A 21126-nucleotide genomic window follows, 5' to 3' on the forward strand; every position below is an offset into this window, starting at 1 on the left:
TTTGCAATATAGACAAGCAATAGCGTCCAAAGGAACAGCAATTGACGACGGGAATGGCCTTGACAATCTACGCAGCGTGCGTAGGAAGGGCGGGTATTGGGTTCTGACGGCAATGTGCGTCCAGAATGGGAAGAAGAATGGAGGTCTTCCCGAGTTGTTTGCTTGGAGGGAAAGAAAAGTGAATTGGAGTCAGGGAAGTGAAGGATGGGATCGGATCTGTCAAAAGGATGGTGATGGACGGGTTTCAAAGCTTGCCCAAAGTCAATGATCTGGAAGGAGCAACAAGAGACGGTTCGTCCATTCCCATCCACACTTCAATTGAGCGAGGTGATTATTGAAAGATCCATTCATCAGCAGCAGTAGCAGCGCAGAAACCCCATTACCATTTCATTTGATGGAGCAAATGTCTACTTTTGCTTGGCTACTACGCCTAGCTACATCCTTCTCTAGTCGATGAGTATTACCCAATCGCCGTGGTGCGTATGCAGCCCATGCCTGCCTGTCCCTGCTCAACGTATCAACTTTTTTTGCTCTTGGGGCTGCGGGAAGCATTCTGCCTCGCCAAAAATTTCGACTTCTTGTTGGGGACTTGTACCGGACAGGGAAGCTACGTGCAGCTCTAGCCCAGATCCACGACAGGGGGAGGGGCAGGTTGGAGCAGGAGGGTTGCAAGGAGGGTTGAAGTACCGGGTACCTCCCCAAGGCGCCATTACCCCCCAATTGATGGATGCCAATCGCCAGCCAGTAGCTGCGCCCAGCGCCCTTATCCGCCCGCATGGCACCCCACCTGAACGAAGACCCTGACTGCAGCCCGCGAACGAAACTTTGAAGACCAGACCGGACGATACCTGTTCAATTGAATGCGGCAGCACCACCACCAACACCACCACCCGAGCGTTTCGGCGAGTATTACGCCCGCGCACCGGCATCATCGATAGTGACAGTATGTCTTGAGTTCATGATGCACGTACCTGGCTGGCAACGCGTGGATATCCCTCATGCATGACATTCTGCCTCGAACTCCTGGGATGCAGCCATGTACCTCTTCTGTTGCGCCCCTGTAAGCTGCAAATGCGTTGCACCCATAATTGATGTTCGTTCGTTGGGGCACCACGCAAGTGTTGATAACCAATCCCAACTCCCATCATTCTCATTGTTTGGGGTTCCAACGATGTGTTTGTGGATAAACCTGCCTGCCTGCCTGCCTATATTCAAACCTGTATGAAGGTGTACACTTGAAACATGGCGAATTTAAGCCTGTCCATCTTTACATGCGACCTGTGTTTATCAACCGAGTCCCGAACGACGAACTTCCATGGCCTCCCACCACATTTCGGACTTACCATGATAGAAAATGCGCGAACCTTAGTCAACATCCTCGGATCGGACGGCGGCTCGAAAGTAAGGTTAAATAAACCACAGACAAAAGACGCGGGAATAGCCCCGGGCAACTCACATATAGTGCCATATGGGTCTTTAGAACAAGAGCGATTGGTCTTCCAGAAAGCATGCATTCAATTACATTCGGTCATTATTCTGGAATAGCTTCATGGCTTGTAAATCTGGAAGATACCGGCTTCCTTGTAAAGGGAGTCGGATCGGCTGAGATACAAAAGATCACGGGCGTGTCAATGCATTGAACCTGCAAAGCGCGAGCCAAGGAAAAGGATACCCAGGCGGTCATGCAAGAGGCACGGATGGGGGTCGTTGGAGGGGTATCCTTTCGATGGGATTACTTATTATAGAGAATCCCCCGCATGGCAATGCTCAATGATGTCGTAGCTCGCATCAGCCGATCGCTCTCGGAAACCTATCCATGCTTTATATGCCAACGATAGCGACGACTTCAACATCCAGTGCTGCAGAAGCGGTGCTAGACGTATGCAGCCAAATAGCTAGCTTCATCAGTGTGTCCTGAGAGAGGAAGACACAGTCATGTCCTTGTGCCAGCCAGCCCTGGAGACTCACTACATATGGTTTCAATTTGCCATAAACGCTATACTCTACGCGGTTGTATAATACGATATATAGTATAACTCGACCATTCCCAATAGCCCCCAATAGTTCAACCAACACAAGTGATCAGAGTACAGTAGAGTAGCCTGATGGTGCAGCAACCAATGATCGGGAATGCATTGCGAATGTATTCGGTACGAAGCCATTGGCAGTTGGCACCCACCGGAGAACGGATGGGACCCGCATTAAGTCGAGGCATTTGAGTGTGGAAGTGGACCCGACGATAGGGGTCGGACTCGGAGAGACGGTGACGGCTTCATCAATTTGAGTCCAGATGAGTTGTCAGGAACGGCGCTCCATATTGCCACGATACTCGAGCTTAACGAGGGCGACTGCATGCTGAGCGAATCAGGGCACGCAGAGCAAGCAGTAGTAAGTTGCAAGACCCTTTCCCACTGCCAGTTACAGTTACCGGAACTTGTCACTTGGGTCTGTCAAGACTTCGGCCGAAACTCTCTGGGTAGGAGGGGTCCTCAACTTGCACCAAGGATGATGGTACCAAAGCCAACATAGGCCAGAAGCCAAGTCCATTGAAATAGATGGGATGAGACTCTGTGGGGGAGAGAGGGGACCTTCTTCGCACGCACTATTCCGATTATGGCTTAGAAACATCAAGTTGGTTGAGAGGAAAGTGGTGTCACAGAAGTGGAGAGTCAATCTAGAAACAGAGGGTTCGGTGTTCTTCGTGCTGGTCACTAGGTGGCGGCTGCGAATCGTGAATCTACCAACGTCTACATCCTTCTTTGCGAACAATTTGGGTCTTAGAGCTCTCCGGGACATGGGAAGCAGCCAACATACGATCCGGAGCACGAAAAGATAGCCGTAGAGCTGGAATGCGGTAATGGTGAGAAACGAGAGCCTGCGATGGCAGGGGTCGTAATGCATGCTGCAGAGGGGCCTACAATATTTTGTGCATTGGTTGTCGGATTGGCGGCTCGAACCTGCTGGGTACTTGTTTACACGCGGCGCTCTTGCAGCAAGAGAGGTACCAAGGCTAGCGGCCAGACCAGCCAATTTTTTTGCGTGTTCAACATTTGGGAAAACACGCGAAACTTGAAGCTACAGCCTCTAGAAGGTGCCCATCCCGGCATATCCCCAGTCCCCTGTCTACATGTATCCATCCCACTTTGTCTTGGACGGCCTGTCGTAGAAAAGTATGGTGTACGGTACGTAGAGGCGCGCTCCTTCCAGTCACTTTTTTTTGAGACCGCAATTCTTGAGTGGATTTGTCAATTCAAGTGGTATTCTTGTTCTTGCAGGGGCGTTGGAACCGCCTCTATTGCACGATACAGACAGAGGTACGCAAAAACTGAGCTTGCTCATACATGTATTCACCCACCTTCCCTTCCACTCTCTACAGTAGCTCGTCTGGAGTCCTCTCATTCTTCCCAATTTCCCTCTGTTGCTTGCCTGCCATCCAAGCTCAGCAGTGCTTTCCCATCTTGACTCTTTGTTAATTCAATTGTAATAGTTTCAAGTCGAGGTTAGCCACAGGGACAGCCAAAAACTGTCGACCTCCCGACCTATCTACTCTCAACCCCTTCTACATACCTTCACGCCTTGCACGACGTTTGCCACGAGACACCATACTACCAGTAGACGAGATACCCCGTGGAGTCTCGCCAAACGAGAGCACCCCTCTCTCGACACATAGAGAACCTTTTCACAGAGGTGTCTACCCTCTCTCCCGCCGACCCTTGCCACACCGCCCAAGATGCGTCCCGAAGTCGAGCAAGAGCTTGCTCACACGCTCCTTGTCGAGCTTCTCGCTTACCAGTTCGCCTCGCCAGTGAGATGGATTGAAACACAAGATGTCTTCCTGGCAGAGAAGACGGCCGAGCGGATCGTCGAGGTCGGCCCCGCAGATACATTAGGAGTGATGGCAAAGCGAACCATTGCTTCCAAGTACGAGGCATTTGACGCTGCAAAGTCGGTCCAACGACAAATTCTTTGCTACAACAAGGACGCAAAGGAGATCTACTACGATGTAGACCCCATTGAGGAGGAGCCGGAGCCAGCAGCTGAGAGCTCCAGTTCCAGCGGAGGAGCTGCCCCAGCTGCCGCCGCTTCTGCCGCACCGGCAGCGGCTGCCCCGGCTCCGGCGAGCGCGGGTCCAGCTGCTTCTGTGCCAGACGCCCCAGTTCAAGCTCTTGAAATCGTCAGAGCCTTAATAGCTCAGAAGCTCAAGAAGCCCTTCCTCGAGATCCCCTTGAGCAAAGCTATCAAGGATCTTGTTAGTGGTAAGTGGTTTATGCAGTATTCTAATAATCTCTTACGCCTACATTGCTAACCAATCTAAAACCAGGCAAGTCTACTTTGCAGAACGAGATTCTGGGTGATTTGGGCAAGGAGTTTGGCTCAACCCCTGAGAAGCCTGAAGACACGCCCCTGGATGAGCTCGGCGCTGTTATGCAGGCGACATTCAATGGCCAGCTTGGCAAGCAGTCGCTAGCTCTCATTGCTCGACTCGTCTCTTCAAAGATGCCTGGAGGCTTCAACATCACAGCTGCTCGCAAATACCTCGAGACGAGATGGGGTCTTGGTCCCGGACGACAGGATGGTGCTCTCCTGCTGGCCATCACTATGGAACCTGCTGCACGTCTAGGCTCTGAGAACGATGCCAAGGCATTCTTGGACGATGTTGCCCAGAAGTACGCTACCAACGCTGGCATCAGCTTGTCTACTGCCGCAGCGGCTGGCCCAGCTGCTGGAGGCAGTGGCGGTATGATGATGGATCCGGCAGCCATCGACGCTCTTACCAAGGACCAGCGTGCACTCTTCAAGCAGCAGCTTGAGCTTCTGGCGAGATACCTGAAAATGGATCTCCGCGCCGGCGAAAAGGCCGCACAAGTAACTCAAGAGTCCTCGAAGGTATTGCAAGCCCAGCTCGATCTCTGGTCGGCTGAGCATGGCGACTTCTACGCCGCTGGTATTGAGCCTGTCTTTAGCCCTCTGAAGGCTCGCACATACGACTCGGCATGGAACTGGGCTCGTCAGGATGCTCTTCACATGTTCTACGACATCATCTTCGGTAGACTCCAGGTTGTCGACCGTGAAATCGTCAGCCAATGCATCCGCATCATGAGCAAGTCGAATCCCCTGCTTCTCGAGTTCATGCAGTACCACATTGACAACTGCCCGACTGAGCGGGGAGAAACATACAAACTCGCCAAGGAGCTGGGTCAACAGCTCATCGAGAACTGCAGAGATGTCTTGAACGTCTCTCCCGTTTACAAGGATGTTGCTGTTCCCACCGGTCCCCACACCACTGTTGACAACCAAGGCAACATCAAGTACGAGGAAGTTGCCAGACCCAGTTGCCGCAAGCTTGAGCACTACGTTAAGCAGATGGCCGAGGGCGGCAAGCTCACAGAATACGGCAACCGTACACGGGTTCAACATGACTTCACCCGTCTTGTCAAGTTGATCAAGGCCCAGCAGACAATGGCCAAGACGACACAGGCGGAGATCAAGTCCCTCACCAACAACCTCCGCCAGTCCCTGGCAATGAACGAGAACCAGATCTTGCCTAGAGAGAATGGCAAGACGTCTGGTCTCGTCAAGAAGAGCGGGTTGAAGGCAACCACCGCCGCCTCAACTAACAAGGGCAAAACCGAGACGATTCCTTTCCTGCACCTCAAGAGCTTTGATGAGCTTACTGGGTGGGAATATGACAGGAAGCTCACCAAGGTGTTCCTGGACTGCTTAGAAGTTGCCGCCAAGGATGGTGTCAGCTATGAGGGCAAATACGTACTTATGACCGGTGCCGGTGCTGGTTCCATTGGTGCTGAAGTCTTGCAAGGCCTCATCAGCGGTGGCGCCAAGGTCATCGTTACTACCAGCCGCTTCTCGCGCGAAGTTACCGAGTATTACCAGGCCATGTACGCAAAGTTTGGTGCTCGAGGCTCTCAGTTGGTTGTTGTGCCCTTCAACCAAGGTAGCAAGCAGGATGTGGAAGCTCTTGTAGACTACATCTACGACACCAAGAAGGGTCTTGGTTGGGATCTTGACTACATTGTGCCCTTCGCCGCCATTTCCGAACAGGGTCGCCAGATCGACAACATCGACTCCAAGTCTGAATTGGCCCATCGTATCATGCTGACCAACCTCTTGCGCCTGCTTGGCTGCGTGAAGGCCCAGAAGATCGAGAGAGGCTTCGAGACTCGACCGGCCCAGGTTGTCTTGCCCCTGTCACCCAATCATGGTACATTCGGAAGCGATGGTCTCTATTCCGAGTCCAAGCTTGGCCTGGAAACCCTCTTCAACAGATGGCGATCCGAGGATTGGGCCAGCTACCTCACCATTTGCGGAGCTGTCATCGGCTGGACTCGAGGCACGGGTCTCATGTCTGGCAACAACGTCGTTGCCGAGAGTGTTGAGCAGGAAGGCGCACGCACTTTCTCTCAGCAGGAAATGGCTTTCAACCTGCTCGGTCTCATGTCTCCCCAGATTGTTGATCTTTGCCAGCACCAGCCTGTCTTTGCTGACCTCAACGGTGGCCTGCAATTCCTCAAGAAGCTCAACAAGCTTATGGGCCGGGAGCGCGCCAACATCACCAACACCAGTGAAGTGCGCCGCGCAGTGACCAAGGAGACGGCCATTGAGAACAAGATCGTCAATGGCGCAGAGAGCGAGGCTCTCTACAAGAAGAAGGTTATTGAGCCGCGTGCCAACCTGAAGTTCGACTTCCCGAACCTACCGGACTGGAAGAAGGATGTGGCTCCCCTCCATGACAAGCTGAAGGGCATGGTCGATCTGGACAAGGTCGTTGTCGTCACCGGTTTCGCCGAGGTTGGCCCGTGGGGTAACTCTCGAACCAGATGGGAGATGGAGGCGTACGGAGAGTTCTCGCTCGAGGGTTGTGTTGAGATGGCTTGGATTATGGGTCTCATCAAGAACCACAACGGTCCTATCAAGGGCAAGCAATACTCGGGCTGGGTTGATGCCAAGTCTGGGGAGCCTGTTGACGACAAGGACATCAAGCAGAAGTACGAGAAGCACATCCTGGAGCATTCTGGTATTCGTCTCATTGAGCCTGAGCTCTTCGATGGCTACGATCCCAACAACAAGGAACTCCTGCACGAAGTTGTCATTGAAGAGGACCTTGAGCCATTCGAGTCTTCGAAGGAGACTGCTGAGGAGTTCAAGCGCCAGCACGGTGACAAGGCCGAGATCTTTGAGATCCCGGATAGTGGTGAATACATTGTGCGCATGCGAAAGGGTGCCACACTCTGGATCCCCAAGGCTCTTCGATTCGATCGCCTCGTCGCTGGCCAAATCCCCACTGGCTGGGACGCCAAGAAGTACGGTGTTCCTGACGACATCATCTCTCAAGTCGATCCCGTCACTCTCTTTGTACTTGTTTCGGTCGCTGAGGCTCTTCTCTCTTCCGGTATCACCGATCCGTACGAATTCTACAAGTACGTCCACACCTCTGAGGTCGGTAACTGCATTGGTTCGGGTATGGGTGGTGCTGGCGCTCTGCGTGGCATGCACCGTGACCGCTTCCTGGACAAGCCTGTTCAGAATGATATCCTCCAGGAGTCCTTCATCAACACCATGTCTGCATGGGTCAACATGCTGCTGCTGTCATCCTCCGGTCCCATCAAGACCCCTGTCGGTGCCTGCGCTACTGCGGTAGAGTCGGTCGACATTGGTTACGAGACCATCATGGAGGGCAAGGCACGCGTGTGCCTTGTGGGTGGCTTCGATGACTTTGGTGAGGAGGGATCTTATGAATTCGCCAACATGAAGGCAACCAGCAATGCTGTCGATGAGTTTGCTCACGGCCGTACACCCCAAGAGATGTCGCGACCTACTACCACTACCCGTAACGGTTTCATGGAGTCCCAAGGCTCTGGTGTGCAGATTATCATGACGGCCCAGCTTGCCCTTGACATGGGTGTTCCCATCTATGGTATCCTGGCTCTCACAACCACTGCCAGCGACAAGATCGGACGGTCCGTTCCTGCTCCTGGCCAGGGTGTCCTCACTACCGCACGCGAGACGGCTCGTAAATTCCCTTCGCCCCTGCTCGATATTGAGTACCGCCGCAGACAGATTCAGCAGCGCAAGAACCAGATTCAAGACCGAAAGGAGTGGGAGATGCAATACATCCAGCAAGAGGTTGAGGCCATGAAGTCCGCTGGCGAGCCATTTGACGAGAAAGACTACATGGAAAGCCGCGTCCAGCACATTGAGAAGGAAGCCCTTCGTGAAGAGAAGGAGGCACTCCGAAGCTTCGGCAACAACTTCTGGAAACAAGATACGACCATTGCTCCTCTCCGTGGAGCCTTGGCTACCTGGGGTCTTACCATTGACGACCTGGACGTTGCCTCTTTCCACGGTACCTCCACCAAGGCCAACGACAAGAACGAGTCGTCTGTCATTTGCCAGCAACTTCGTCATCTCGGCCGCAAGAAGGGCAATGCCGTTCTGGGTATCTTCCAGAAGTATCTCACTGGACATCCCAAGGGTGCCGCTGGTGCTTGGATGATGAACGGATGTTTGCAAGTCCTGAACACTGGATTGGTCCCTGGCAACCGCAATGCCGACAATGTCGATCCCATCATGGAGCAGTTTGATTTGATCGTATACCCAAGCCGCAGCATCCAGACGGATGGTGTCAAGGCTTTCTCGGTCACTTCTTTCGGTTTCGGACAGAAGGGAGCCCAGGCAATCGGAATCCACCCCCGCTACCTCTACGCCACTCTTGACGAAGCCACGTATGAGGCTTACTGCCAGAAGCTTGGCGCACGCCAGAAGAAGACCTACCGCCACTTCCACAACGGCATGATCAACAACTCATTGTTCCAGGCAAAGGCCCACGCTCCTTACACCGAAGACCAGCTGAGCTCTGTACTGCTCAACCCCGAGGCACGCGTCTCTGAGGACAAGAAGTCGGCCGGTTTGATCTTTGCTACCGACTTTGCCAAGAAGGCAGCCCTTGCTGCCCAGACCTCGGTGTCGAAGAGCACCACTCAGGCTCTTACCGAGACCATGGCCCGTGCCCTCCCAATGAACAACGGACAGAAGCACGGCGTTGATGTTGAGGATATTGCATCCATCAACATTGACAACGAGACCTTTGTTGAGCGCAACTTCACTGAACAGGAGATTGCCTACTGCCGCAAAGCACCCAGCCCGCAAAGCTCCTTTGCCGGTCGCTGGAGTGCCAAGGAGGCTGTGTTCAAGAGTCTGGGTGTTCAGAGCATGGGTGGTGGTGCTGCTCTGAAGGATATCGAGGTCCTTCCCAATGAGCACGGTGTCCCGACTGTCACTGTAAGTTAACCCGTTGATGTTCCACATTCTGACCAGTCATGCTAACCAATTATTCACAGCTGCATGGCAATGCCAAGGCTGCCGCTGACAAGGCCGGCGTCAAGGATGTGGTCGTTTCCATCTCCCACACGGACCTGCAAGCCATTGCTGTATCGGTTGCTTCTTTCTAAGCATCATGGCGTAACGTTTCATGTGAATGAATGTATATATTAGACTTGGCGGCGCGGGTGTTTGTCCATTGGGAACGTGATTTTACTTCTCAGTGTCGTGTATTTACATCCGTTACCAAAGATAGACGAGCAACGATATCGAGTGGGGAGGGAAGGAGAAGGAACAGGAAGATAGAGGTGTCGATGCTCTCTCATGGCTATTACACATATTATGTGTCGAGAGCAAATATAAAATATTTTAACCTGCACGCACTTACCTCATCCCTCGGCCTAATGTGCAAATGCCATATGTACAACTAAGATACTATGCCAGTTCCATCACGAGCTCGAAAACCGTGGCAAGACATTGGTCCGCTCTCATCCACCTCTCGATAGGTGGCAGTGGCCCTGACAGTGAGTGGCCCATGCGACATCTGATCTGATCTCATGAAAGTCTATCTCCGAACTGCCAAAGGCCCGACGCTAATGGACGCACGATGAAAAGCTTGATTCTCGGCTCGTGCCGCTGCCATTGAGCCCCTGCTCAGTTGTATCAGTACTTGTTCTCCTGACCCTCTTGATACGAGATGTCGGGGTGCCCCATTCCAAGTGCTAACCCAGATTCGTGGATCCTGCGTGGGGGGAGCCCAGCAAGGATATGTGGATGTAGCAATATTATGTGCATGTGATCGTGGTTCGATACGGCCCCTGCTCTGGTCGCGATGCGTCATGCCACCCCAGCCACACTATTTCTCTTTGTTAGTCTTTGTCGGTCCTCAGTGAGATAATTCTCGGGTTGATATTTTGGGGCACTTCGGCCTTTTTCCTTTTTGACAAAAGGCCCTGCTCATCTCCACCTTGGTAGTAGGTGTTCCTTTGGGTCGGAGATATCAATGCCCCGTATACTTGTCGGCCGTCAAAGAACGCTGGTGTTTCCACGTGACAATACCTCACGACAACAGTTTTCTCTTGGATTTACGGTGTATCATTTTCTGAGGCTTCGTCGTTGTTGCCCAAACAACTCCATATCGTAGTTTCCTTTAGATGTCGTTGGCCTCGAAGAGGGCAGAAATGGCCGAAACGAATCAACCCGGGTGGCCGACAATGTTATCTCAAAATTAGTCGCTGGCGCTTGCTATTATCCTGAAATTCTGGATGTGTATCAATCATGGCCATTTGTGCTTTCTGAAACGATGCTTGGTGCGATGGTATCTGTGGAAGCGAGCTCTGTTACCTCCCTTGCACCACGGAGATGTTTTCGAGTGAATTGCATTTGTCACCCTGACATTACGGCAGTTCCGTAACTCATGTTCCTCGTAGGAAAGTCTTGTATAGGTAATAGTCTCTAGTCTGGTATGTTGTTCGCCCATTCTATTCTAGGATCTAGCGGACGGAAGGAGCTTTGCAGCAAGAAGAACTGTCTTACTAACGTGTGTCCGAAACCTCGCCACCATTTCCTAGGTCTCAAGGAGGACGAGAAGGGGCTCATATGCCTAGATAGAGCTTTTCTCTATCAGCCAACCAACTGCCTCAGTTAGTTAGTTAGATAAAATGCCCAAGGCCTTTATTCAGGGGGGTGTTTTCGTACGGCTCGATCCTGACACAGGGCGGCCAGAGCTTTTTGTTTTCTTTCTTTTCTGGATCAGCCTGTGGTCTTGAGTCCAAAGTCTCACCGATACCACTGGTTTGTTGCAACCACAATATAACCACAAAGGCTAAGAAACTCCGGTCACCATCTCTTTGCAGAAGATCTTGAGCTGGCACCTCTGGTTGATGTTATCAATGCAAATAATTACACTTCCAACACCCTGGACGGTCATTATTGCCTTGGACAAAGTAAAAGGTTACGTCCAATCGTTATGGTGTATAAAACGCACGACATACATTCAAGTCCTCGTCCTAAACTTGCCTTCACGTACCGTATGATATCTCTGTTGGCATGCAAGGCCAGCTACTCAGGTCCATTCTGTTACTTCACATGCCCTTCCGGGGAATGCTCCAGACCCAAGGACGGAATGGCAACACTTCAAAGTCGAGACAAGTAAGTAATACACTATGGATAACTTTGTATACATGCTATTGAGCCAATCAGGTGAGATATTTCAGACAATTTTCTGCACCCACCTCCATACTGAATCCTATATTCAATGCAGGTTCTGCTCCGTGATCTATTTATCTAACAGGTAAAAACCCTTGACCACATCACCACTCGGCGATTCCTTCATCTTCACTCAACACCTTCTCCCTGTCTGCCAACATATCCACCCCTACCCAATCGCCGCTTCCTTGGTAGCCTCACATTGATCGATACCAAGCTGGCTATCACACAGCCCAGAAAGCTGACAAACGTTCGGCGGTCGGCCGCACAGGAAAAATGAAAATGGCTGGCGGACGTTGACAAACGTTCGCCAGTCGGCCGTACAGGAGAAAACGAAAACGGTTCCCGAACGCTGACAACCGTTCGGCGGTCGGTCGCATAAGAGAAAACGAAAAGGGCAGGGCAGAGGAGGGCGTTGACGGCCCCTGCGCCATCCCAAAATAGCTCTCGTGACCACGATGGCATTTTGGCGGCGGCGCTTAGTAAAGCGTTGCATCGCCGATCATTTGAACGCAGGAATCACCATCACTGTCGTTGAGTCAGCGGGCGCCTCCATGCCACGTGCTTGGGATGGCTTCCCCAAACTCCCCGGCTAGGAGTATTTATCTTTACGCACGCACACTTTCTCTTTTCCCTCCTTCCCTCAATGTCCCATTCTCGATTTCGACTTTCTACATGCATACATGCAGCTGTGCCTCGAGCTCGTCTGAGCTCCGAATGCACTTAGCGTTCGTTATTCGTTGGGCTTCGTTTCCACAAGGGCGAAAGAAAAACGAATTCCCAGGAGTCAAAGAAACATTTATTGCGAGCAACACATAACACCTGGTCCAAACACACCTATCGACCCTCGTTGCAAGTATTTACTCTCCTGGAGTGAACGAGATATCTCAAGAGGGAATAGTGGGAGTTTCTCGAGTAAACGGTTACACTTCCCCTCAAAAAGCACTGGGATAACGTGGAATAAGCACTGGAATAGGAATGGATAAACACCGAAAGTCGCTTACAAGGACATTTACTCCATATTGATAGCCATATCTGGCAAAGGAAAACGCAGGAAGGTTACGCTAGCTGACCAGCCATACTCCGGAAGCAGCAGATTATTCCATCTCTCTAGACTGGGGGAATTACCCGAATAACCAATCATATATCTTGGCACGACTACCCGAATAATCAGCCATATATGTTGGTACGACTGGCCTGCAGACCCTACAACGACTCTAAACGACTCCGTCATCTGCTCTCAATGTACCCGAGCTAGTTACCAGATATTGAGAAATCGAAGTCCTCCATGGCATCCACCGATTCTCCGCTCTTCACATGGGTGTTGTACTCGTCCATCTGCTGGAAGAACTCGCTGTCGTCAAGACCTTCAACCGCATCCGAGGCCGAGGTGTTGTCGGGGGTATCGGCAGACGGGAAGAAAGGATAGCCAGCAAAGCCGGTATCGGCGTGGCCCGAAGCAGCAGCATCGAAAGCAGCTGGAGCAAATGTCTGGGGGACAGGGGGCGAGTTCAGGTTACTCTTGACTGGGACAGCGGCCATAGCAACGCCTTGGGCCTGGGCCTGAGCCGACGCAGCAGCGATATCCGGGAACGGGTGCATCAGCTGAGACGGAGCGATGTTGGCCGACAGATGGGAAGGTGTCGCAATGGCGGGGAACTGAGGGTTCTGCTGCTGGGTAGGGACCTGAGCAGACGGAGTGCGGGCGATATGGCTGAGAGGCGTAGAGTTGACGGAGACAGAGGGAGTCATGGCGGACGGGTAGGCAAGGTACTGCGATGTCAGCGTCTGTTGCTGTTGGTGCTGTTGTTGTTGATGCTGCGGGAGAGGCTGGTCGTTCTGCTGGCCACGTCCGTTCATGCCACCGCCGCCGCTTTGCATACGCTCGACAACACCCTTCCAGTAGTCCCGCTCGCGGGTTAGGGCGCCGACCTCTTGCGATAGGCGCTGGATCTGTCCAGACTGGGTGCTGATCAGATCGGCGCGGCGCTGACGACTGCGGCGGGCAGCCTCGTTGTTGCGCTCGCGCTGTACCTTCTTGTTCTCCTCGGCCTTCTCGCTGTTATGCTTGCGGCGGCGCTCGTACTCTTGGATCGATAGGCCGTCGCTCAGGGGCAGCAGGCCGCGACCGATGATGCCAGGGCCTCGGCGGCGGCCAGGGGGGGCGGCTTGAGGTTGTGTCTTCTCTGCAGCCTGCTGCTGCTGGTTGTTCACGGGCCTGTATCGTGCAATCGATTAATTAGTGGCGGGGTTGAATAAGGAGTATATGTAACAATCATACATGAAGTTATTTTGAGCCGTTTGGTCGGTGCCGCTGGACTCAGGGGTCGCAGTTTGCATGTAGCCCATCCATTCGGACATTTTGCTAGGTAGTCGAAAACTCGGAGTTCGTTGACCCTGATCTATATCCATTGAGTCAGAATACTGTATACGTTTTGTGGTGTTGAGTTTAGTTGGCGCGAAGAGTATTATACATACGTTGGTTGGTGTTGTCCCGTGGCACGAAAGGGGCGGTGACTCGAGATCGATATCAACGACGGTTATGACAGTATCGCAATCGTGGCTGCTGTCAAGACTGTTATGACAGTGGCGTAATCGTGGTTGCTGCGAAGACTGTTATGACAGTTTCGTAGTCGTGGCCGCTGTGAACAGATGTGTGTAGTGATGGAGAAGATACGTTCACAAGTGATGGCTGACGGGAGTTTATATAGGGAAGAAAGTGCACCCAAGTTGCAGCGAATATTCAATCGCCGTCGCAAGACAACTTGGTTTCTTGAAATCATTCGATGTTCCTCCTCAACTTGAAGCCATTCAATGCTGTTTGGCCCCTCTGTATGACATGAGGCCACTCCATATCGAGCTGCAAAGATGGGATGGCGTCGATGAATACAAGAAGTACCCACCATAGCTAGTATCCTTCACGGCTATTGCTGGAACCGTCTGATGTATACGCAGTCGGTTTACTGAGTCACCCTGAGCGGTTATTCAACAGTACGTGATACAGCTCAACATGATGGATTCAAGGTACCCAGGACACTTCAAGGGGAGCGAGCAAGTGACATCATGTGCGTGTTCAGTATTGCCCTGCGACATAGATACGCTGCATTCAATGCGAAAAGCGAGCCGCATACAGCGATCAAATTCCGGGGATGCAATCAATGATATGAAGCAGGTCTATCACGCGTAATTGTGGTACTTCCGGTGGCAGGTGCAGCATTTCTACACAAATGGCGGGGTTGCCTGGCGCTGTTGTTTTGGCAAGAGCAAAGTTATTTACAGAATATAAGTAGTCAGTAACTGTACCGTTGTACTGAGATACGGGTGTACCATAAGTTTGAATCTGTCGACATTTCTGACCTGGTGATATTATGGGCAAGGCTGAAAAGGGGTAAACCCCTCCATGAGTCAGCCAATGCGAAGTTGCGGCACCGTGACCAATTACCATGACCTGGAGTTGTCATCCAGTATCAAACGGGACAATACTTTCAAGAATCAATATTTAGGTCCTGCGTAATGCTATTTGGGTGCAGAGGTTTTCGGCCGAAAAAAAAGGCCTGCAAAACATTGGGTGCGCAAAGGATGGCTTCCTATTCAGGGCGGAAACTTTACGTTCAATATTGTTGCTTGGACTTGGTACGCATTTAGCTGCAGAGAAGACTCTGGATACTATTTGATTCTTGGAATAAACATAGTTGGGACTTGAATTACGAGCAACGCTAACAACACCAAGGTGAATGTCACCAACCTGGATTTATATTTGGTGTCTTGTGTATGGAACTTAGGGACCCCTTGCAAATGCAGATATGTATGTTACCGCTGCAGTCGATATCAACTATTATGTGCAATTGGTCCAAAAGAAGATACCGAAGACAGTTGTATCACCAAGCCTGATATCAGATTCCAGTGAAGCCCTCGAGGAAACTCGTTACGAACGCATTTTGCCGTAGTATTCTGGTTTGTCTGACATTGGCTTTGTTGAAGAATAGAGCGGCGCCTGTTGGTTCCCAGGCCCGTTGCTCCTGATGGGAATATAGAGGACTGTATACTAGAAATCGAAAGAAGAATACTGTTGGTCGCAGTGGATCGGAAGGAAGCAAAGTCTCATCCAAATACCATTGGCAGTTGGCAATGGCATTAAATGTACAATGGACGATATGGCAAGTACAATTTGTGAGAAAATTCAAGTTGTATCATAGAACCTGCCGAATATGTATACTTCAGACATGTACGGTATGCTCATTATCCCTCTCTTTCCTGTCCTTGACCTTCTGAACTAGATTAGAAAGACGTGCCTGGTTCTTGTCGAACGCCTGTCGATACGTCAGCCCGTAATGCTCCTTGTCGCGTCCGTCGAATGCACGACCGTCATGGGCCTGTGGATCGGCGCCCTTCTCTAACAACCATTGAACAAAGCCCCAGTCCTGGGACCCCTTAGCGTGGGACAATGGAGTTGCTTTGAATCCAATTCCAACAGTCATGACGCTGTGAGGCTGGATGGCATCGTAAACGTCCCTGTGTCCATTGATGTCCTCTCCATTTTGTATCAAGTGCTCCGCCATCTCAAACCGTGTAGAATCAACCGCAGCACCTGCGAGGAGTCTGAACTCGACGAGGCATTGTAGTGCTCGTCCGTATTCAAACTTAGCACCGTGGGCCAGCAAAAGGTCGATGGCCTCGGTGGACGCGACCTTAGCAGCCATGTCGAGAACGTCTCCGATCTTGCGCTGAACGGGCGCTTTCCAAGGATGCCGGAGAAAAACCATGGAACGGGGCCCCTTACGGGCGATGGTTGGATCCGCTCCATGGTCAAGGAGGAGCTTTAATATCCTAGTATCTCGTACACATTGCACATGGTGAAGTGCCACCTCTTGGGGTGGTCCCAAGATCTGGTTGGGATGCCACCCGTTGTCGAGGAAGACTTGTAAAAGGGAGAGCAGCTTGGGACTGCCGCTATCGAATATGGTTCGTGCCGTACCACAAGATTTGTTGGCCCCTGTATGGAACAGAGCGTCGAGGTAGTGCGTGCACTCAGCCCTGGAGCAGCCGCTTGCGAAGATGTTTGTCACCGCGAGCCTAACGTTGTCTTTGGGCCATCGTCGGGTCTCTCCCCAAAGGTATCCATTGATAACGGAGTTGTTGCCGAAGAGGCTTTGGACAGGATGGTCATTGTTCTTATGTATTTGGAAAACTAGGGTGTGAATTTTGGTGCCCTGATTCTGCATTAGATACCGCACGATCCTAATCTGGAAAGCGTGAGCCGCTTTCTCGAGGCCATACTGGCGGTCGGCATGCGATGGCTGGGCAATGTCGATGTAGTCGCAGACTTGGGGCAAATCCCCAGATGTGCACGCTGAGTAGAATGCCAGTGATCCCTTGTCTTGGCTGTACCGCGGTTGGTCTTGGATCAGATAGTCCGGCTGTGGTACTTCGGGGGGCAGTGGAGGGAGGTCGGCATAGAGGGCTTCAATTCGGCGTATTTCCTCCTCCTGCATAACCTCCAGCTTGTCCTCTGTTGGTTTCATCCCATCTTCTGTCGACTTCTGCTCAACGTCTCCAAATTTCCCTCTTTTGATCTCTTGTCCCACAGGGGCTTCGGTTTCAACAACCTCATCTTCCTCTCGTGCGCGCTTCCTTAAACAGGACATCATTGAGATAGAGCAAGTCTTTCGGTCGTGACACTCGAAGCTGATAGATGGAGGTTGTTGGGAGAAGTTGTCAAGGTTGGAGTGCGGGGCTGAGTCCTGCGAGGGCCTTTTGCTGTTGGTAGTTGGTTAATACAACGCGGCCCGGGAGCGCTGGGGTCTTCGGGTAGGAATCCCTGCCGAGGCTGACCAAGAACCGGGCGGAGTTTCTACCACCTGATATTAGCCCTTACTTTTGTAAGGACAGAAGCCCCAGGCTGTTGGAAGAAACGCAGCTTAGGTGGCTACAAGGACTGGGATGCGGCGCAGTCTTACTGTTAGCCATTCATGAAATAATTGGTCGTTGGTGCCATCACCTAAATTTAGAAATCTCAATGTGGATCGCGAATTGGAAGGAAGTCGTTGAGGACTGGCAAGTCTCTACCAACATTATCATACCTTGGCGCAGTGCTGCAAGCGAGTTGTGGTAGAGATGAGTGCTTCATGTTGCCAACAGGATAAAAAGCAAATGAGACGTCAGAGAGCTCATATAAAACGGGCAATGGTTAATCTTCGAGTCAAACAGCATCTTCCAAGGACAGTCTTTTCTGAACTCCATACTATATATCCATTCTCTTCATCATGATCCTCACAGGGGCACTTGCCGTCGTGGTAGGATTGGCATACAGCCAGGCCAACGCCTACACCCATGATGTCGCTCCTCGCTCTCAGCCACCAGGTCCCAATGCAAAAGAATGGCCTACCTGCATCAACCTTGTCCAGTATCACGCTGGACAGTGTTGCATTACCGGAAAGCCTTGCCCTTCTCCAATACGGACAGAGGCCGCCCCAAGCACACGCAGTACGGCCCAAGACCATCCTGAGCCATGTCATGGACAATATCCAGCAACACCGACAATTATAGACACTTTGACAACCAATCAAGCTGGCGAACCTATAACCATTGCTGTGATCCAGGGGGGCCCCATAACCTCCCTCGTCACTCTCACGTCCGGTCCTCAGCCGACATCTCTCGACCTTTCTGGAGGCCCTGTGAGAAACAGTGTTTCTTCTGTGTCTTCTTATTTGGCAAGCAACGTACTTCCGATCGCAAGCTCATGGGCCTCGGATCCTAATCCAGCCAAGGCTACCGCCGCAATTGTTGCTGTTCAGAACCTGATCCCTCAGCTTGGTGGGCTTTCGAATGGCCTTCCAAACGGTAAAGGCATTTTCGACTGCACTGGCAGCTCGTCCAGAGCCACACAGGACATAGCGACAACACTTGTCCAAAAGCTACAGGATGTGACCTGCGGAGTCTTAAACATTCTTGGAAGTCTCGAATTTGGCCAGCAAACAACAGCGCCGGGTGACTTGGCTCCTATCATTCAAGATATTCGGGACAATGCTGGCAAGATATCTTTTGATCTCTCAATTGTCATGTCACACTTGGGCACTGTTCCGCCTTCAAACATCCAGACTACCACCGTTGCTAACATCCCAGCTCCCCTTCCCCCAGCAGACTTGACGTCAGTTGCCTCGACCACAACATCTCTGCCCCCAGGAAAGGGCAAGGACCCAGGGGACGGGACGAGCGAAGGAGAATCAAGTAATCCAGAGAAGAAAAAGGATCCACATGACAAAGAAGACACTGGGAAGGGAGAAGACCCCGAAAATGGAACGGACCCTGGAAAGGAGAATAATCCAGGGAAAGAAGGGGAACCATCTAAGACCAAAGATGACCCTGAACCATCCAGCACAGCGCAAAGTAGCACTTCATGCACTACAACTTTATCCGCGACTTACGCAAGTGTCTTCTGCTCTGTCACGGCAACTGCAGTCCCGGGACATGGCGAGAGGGACAGGCGGCGTCAACAGTCCACCGGCTGCTCTACGCTTGCGTATAGTACTGGAACAGCATGCGATACACTGTTAGCATCTACAACTACGGCATTATTATCCGAAGAGACGTTGTGCAGCCCCAATAATTGTGGCGCTGTGAGTTGCGGGCTAGGAAAGAGGTTCTCCCAGCAGCTTAAGAAGCGTGGTGCCCCAGCCCGAGACAGTCAGCCGGAATTGAACAAATGGTCTGACCCGCTAAATTACAATGGCGATCGAAAGAAGTTCATACGAGGTGGTAGGTTACTTCCCAGTCTACCCTGTTCATTATAACCATGTTTTGACTGTTGGGTAGAGGTTGCATTGGCCGTCGCTCAAGAGGCGAACCATGTCGAGCATGGCTTCTATAATGACCAAGCATTTCCCACGTCAAACTGGATTGAATTCGGCAACCAAGTTAACACGCTGGCTGTCTCGGGTTTGTATGGATGTACGTCAGTCGTGGTCGTCTCTACAAAAGGTGCATGGGCTAGCCATTTCTGGGAATGGCCTTCATTCACGCACGGCGACGAACAATTCGAGTACGACGTCATCCGTCGCTTGCATACGGGATTAGGCGTCCAGTACTTGAGTCAATTCGGCCTTGACGAGCTACGGAACAATGATAATAACCCCCATGGACACATGTTTGACGATGCCAATCAGCCTCGCGTCTTTGTCATAGCACCACGCAAGAAAGCATATCTGCTGAATGGAAAGCCCAGTAACTCGGAAACAGCCGGCGGGAGCGAGTTCAGGCACAATAGCTACGTCAACCGAATTCTGGCGGAACTGAGGACTATTTTCCCTAACAATAACGAACTAGCCCTCTCAACTATCCAGTACTCGATCCAAGAAAAATGGGAATTTGTGGATGTGGGAGATGGCAACGGACAGCAGAAATGGGAACCGGATAGAGGTGATGGTCTGTTCAACTTCCACCGGGGAAAAGTGCTTGTTCAGTATCAACCGGCCCCAAAGGCATGCGAACGCAACACAAACATCGTCGAGACGGAACAACCCAAAGCCATGTGGCGAATGTGGTTCGAAGGAAGAGGTAAGCTGAAGAAGCTCCAGTTCTTTTTAAAAATAGTAGCTTGACAACAGAAACTGACATTTTCCATCACGCAGACATCGGAGATCGACATGCCGAGTGGGTTCCGGCAGAACATCAACACCTAAAGCGGGATGAACAAAGCTGTTCCATGAAGGAGGCCGGTCCTAGCAGTGGGGACTCTACCAGCGCGAGTCCGCTATCTACACCAGCATCCACTGACACTGCAAGTCCCACCACTGCATCCACGACGGCTCCTATCGAACCGCCGCCGCCGCCGCCGTCGACCCCGAAGACATGCAACCTGCATCTTGACGAGTATGTCGAGGACCCTGATCACAAACCTATTCTCGTGGAATACAGCTTTTACGACGGGGGCGACAAGCCGAAACACCAGGGCCAGTTCAAAAAGGACTGGAACCAAGAGTACCTTGTGCCCACATCCGAGACGGGACTCGCCCTCCCGATCTCCGTGACAGTGACCGACAAGCTACCGCCAGGTGCGTTGGATCCGAAATGTCCATCGGTCGAGGAGGCAGGGTGTGACCGTACGTTGTGGAGGAGCTGGGTAGTTCATCTCAAGTACGGCGAGATGGCTTGGCCCAGCAGCTATGTCTCGAACCTTTACTGGGTGGATCCCAAGAGGCTGCCTAACTGCCAAGTCGGTAATTGGGCCCAGGAGGACTTTTTGGGGGGAGCTATCAAGAGCGCTCCGCACCGGCAGATGGATTGTCGCTTTGCTTGCTAATAAGATTCCCATTATGTTCGTTGTCAGTTTCTTTTGTTTTTGTCTGTCGGTGTCTTGATCTATAATCGTTAGCCATCGCCGATACAATATTATTGAACCTTTCCCATGAGGAGTGGTATTCTCCATGTTCTGCATCCGCAATTATTGACTTATTTTCCCCGAGACACGCATTCCCAACCCCTCTCTGCTTCAGACTAGGTATCCCGTTGCCATCTCTTTGAGATTTGTCGCTAAAATTTCTATGGTCGGCAGCGATGTGACTGAGGTTCACGTCGACGTCACCG

At 51.8% G+C, this 21126-nt stretch overlaps 4 protein-coding genes across 4 annotated transcripts; 2 read left to right on the forward strand and 2 right to left on the reverse strand.

Annotated features, from left to right (window-relative positions):
- Positions 1-3730: 3730 nt before the first annotated feature.
- On the forward strand, positions 3731-9467 carry PG985_004312 (uncharacterized protein; the record flags this gene model as incomplete). The annotated part of the gene is made up of 3 exons (XM_066824081.1): positions 3731-4256; positions 4322-9297; positions 9357-9467. The coding sequence occupies 3 exons, from the start codon at positions 3731-3733 to the stop codon at positions 9465-9467; spliced, it is 5613 nt and encodes a 1870-aa protein (XP_066687241.1).
- A 3331-nt stretch (positions 9468-12798) lies between these two features.
- On the reverse strand, positions 12799-13905 carry PG985_004313 (uncharacterized protein; the record flags this gene model as incomplete). Its single annotated transcript, XM_066824082.1, has 2 exons — positions 12799-13762; positions 13826-13905. The coding sequence occupies 2 exons, from the start codon at positions 13903-13905 to the stop codon at positions 12799-12801; spliced, it is 1044 nt and encodes a 347-aa protein (XP_066687242.1).
- A 1856-nt stretch (positions 13906-15761) lies between these two features.
- On the reverse strand, positions 15762-17192 carry PG985_004314 (uncharacterized protein; the record flags this gene model as incomplete). The annotated part of the gene is made up of 1 exon (XM_066824083.1): positions 15762-17192. One exon carries the CDS (start codon positions 17190-17192, stop codon positions 15762-15764), a length of 1431 nt encoding a protein of 476 aa, XP_066687243.1.
- Positions 17193-17807: 615 nt separating this feature from the next.
- PG985_004315 (uncharacterized protein) lies at positions 17808-20842 on the forward strand (the record flags this gene model as incomplete). The annotated part of the gene is made up of 3 exons (XM_066824084.1): positions 17808-19299; positions 19357-20097; positions 20148-20842. The coding sequence occupies 3 exons, from the start codon at positions 17808-17810 to the stop codon at positions 20840-20842; spliced, it is 2928 nt and encodes a 975-aa protein (XP_066687244.1).
- Between the last annotated feature and the right edge of the window lie 284 nt (positions 20843-21126).

Source organism: Apiospora marii (genome assembly GCF_038362585.1).
Source record: "Apiospora marii strain CBS 49790 chromosome Unknown utg000003l_segment0_segment0, whole genome shotgun sequence".
NCBI lineage: Eukaryota > Fungi > Ascomycota > Sordariomycetes > Amphisphaeriales > Apiosporaceae > Apiospora > Apiospora marii.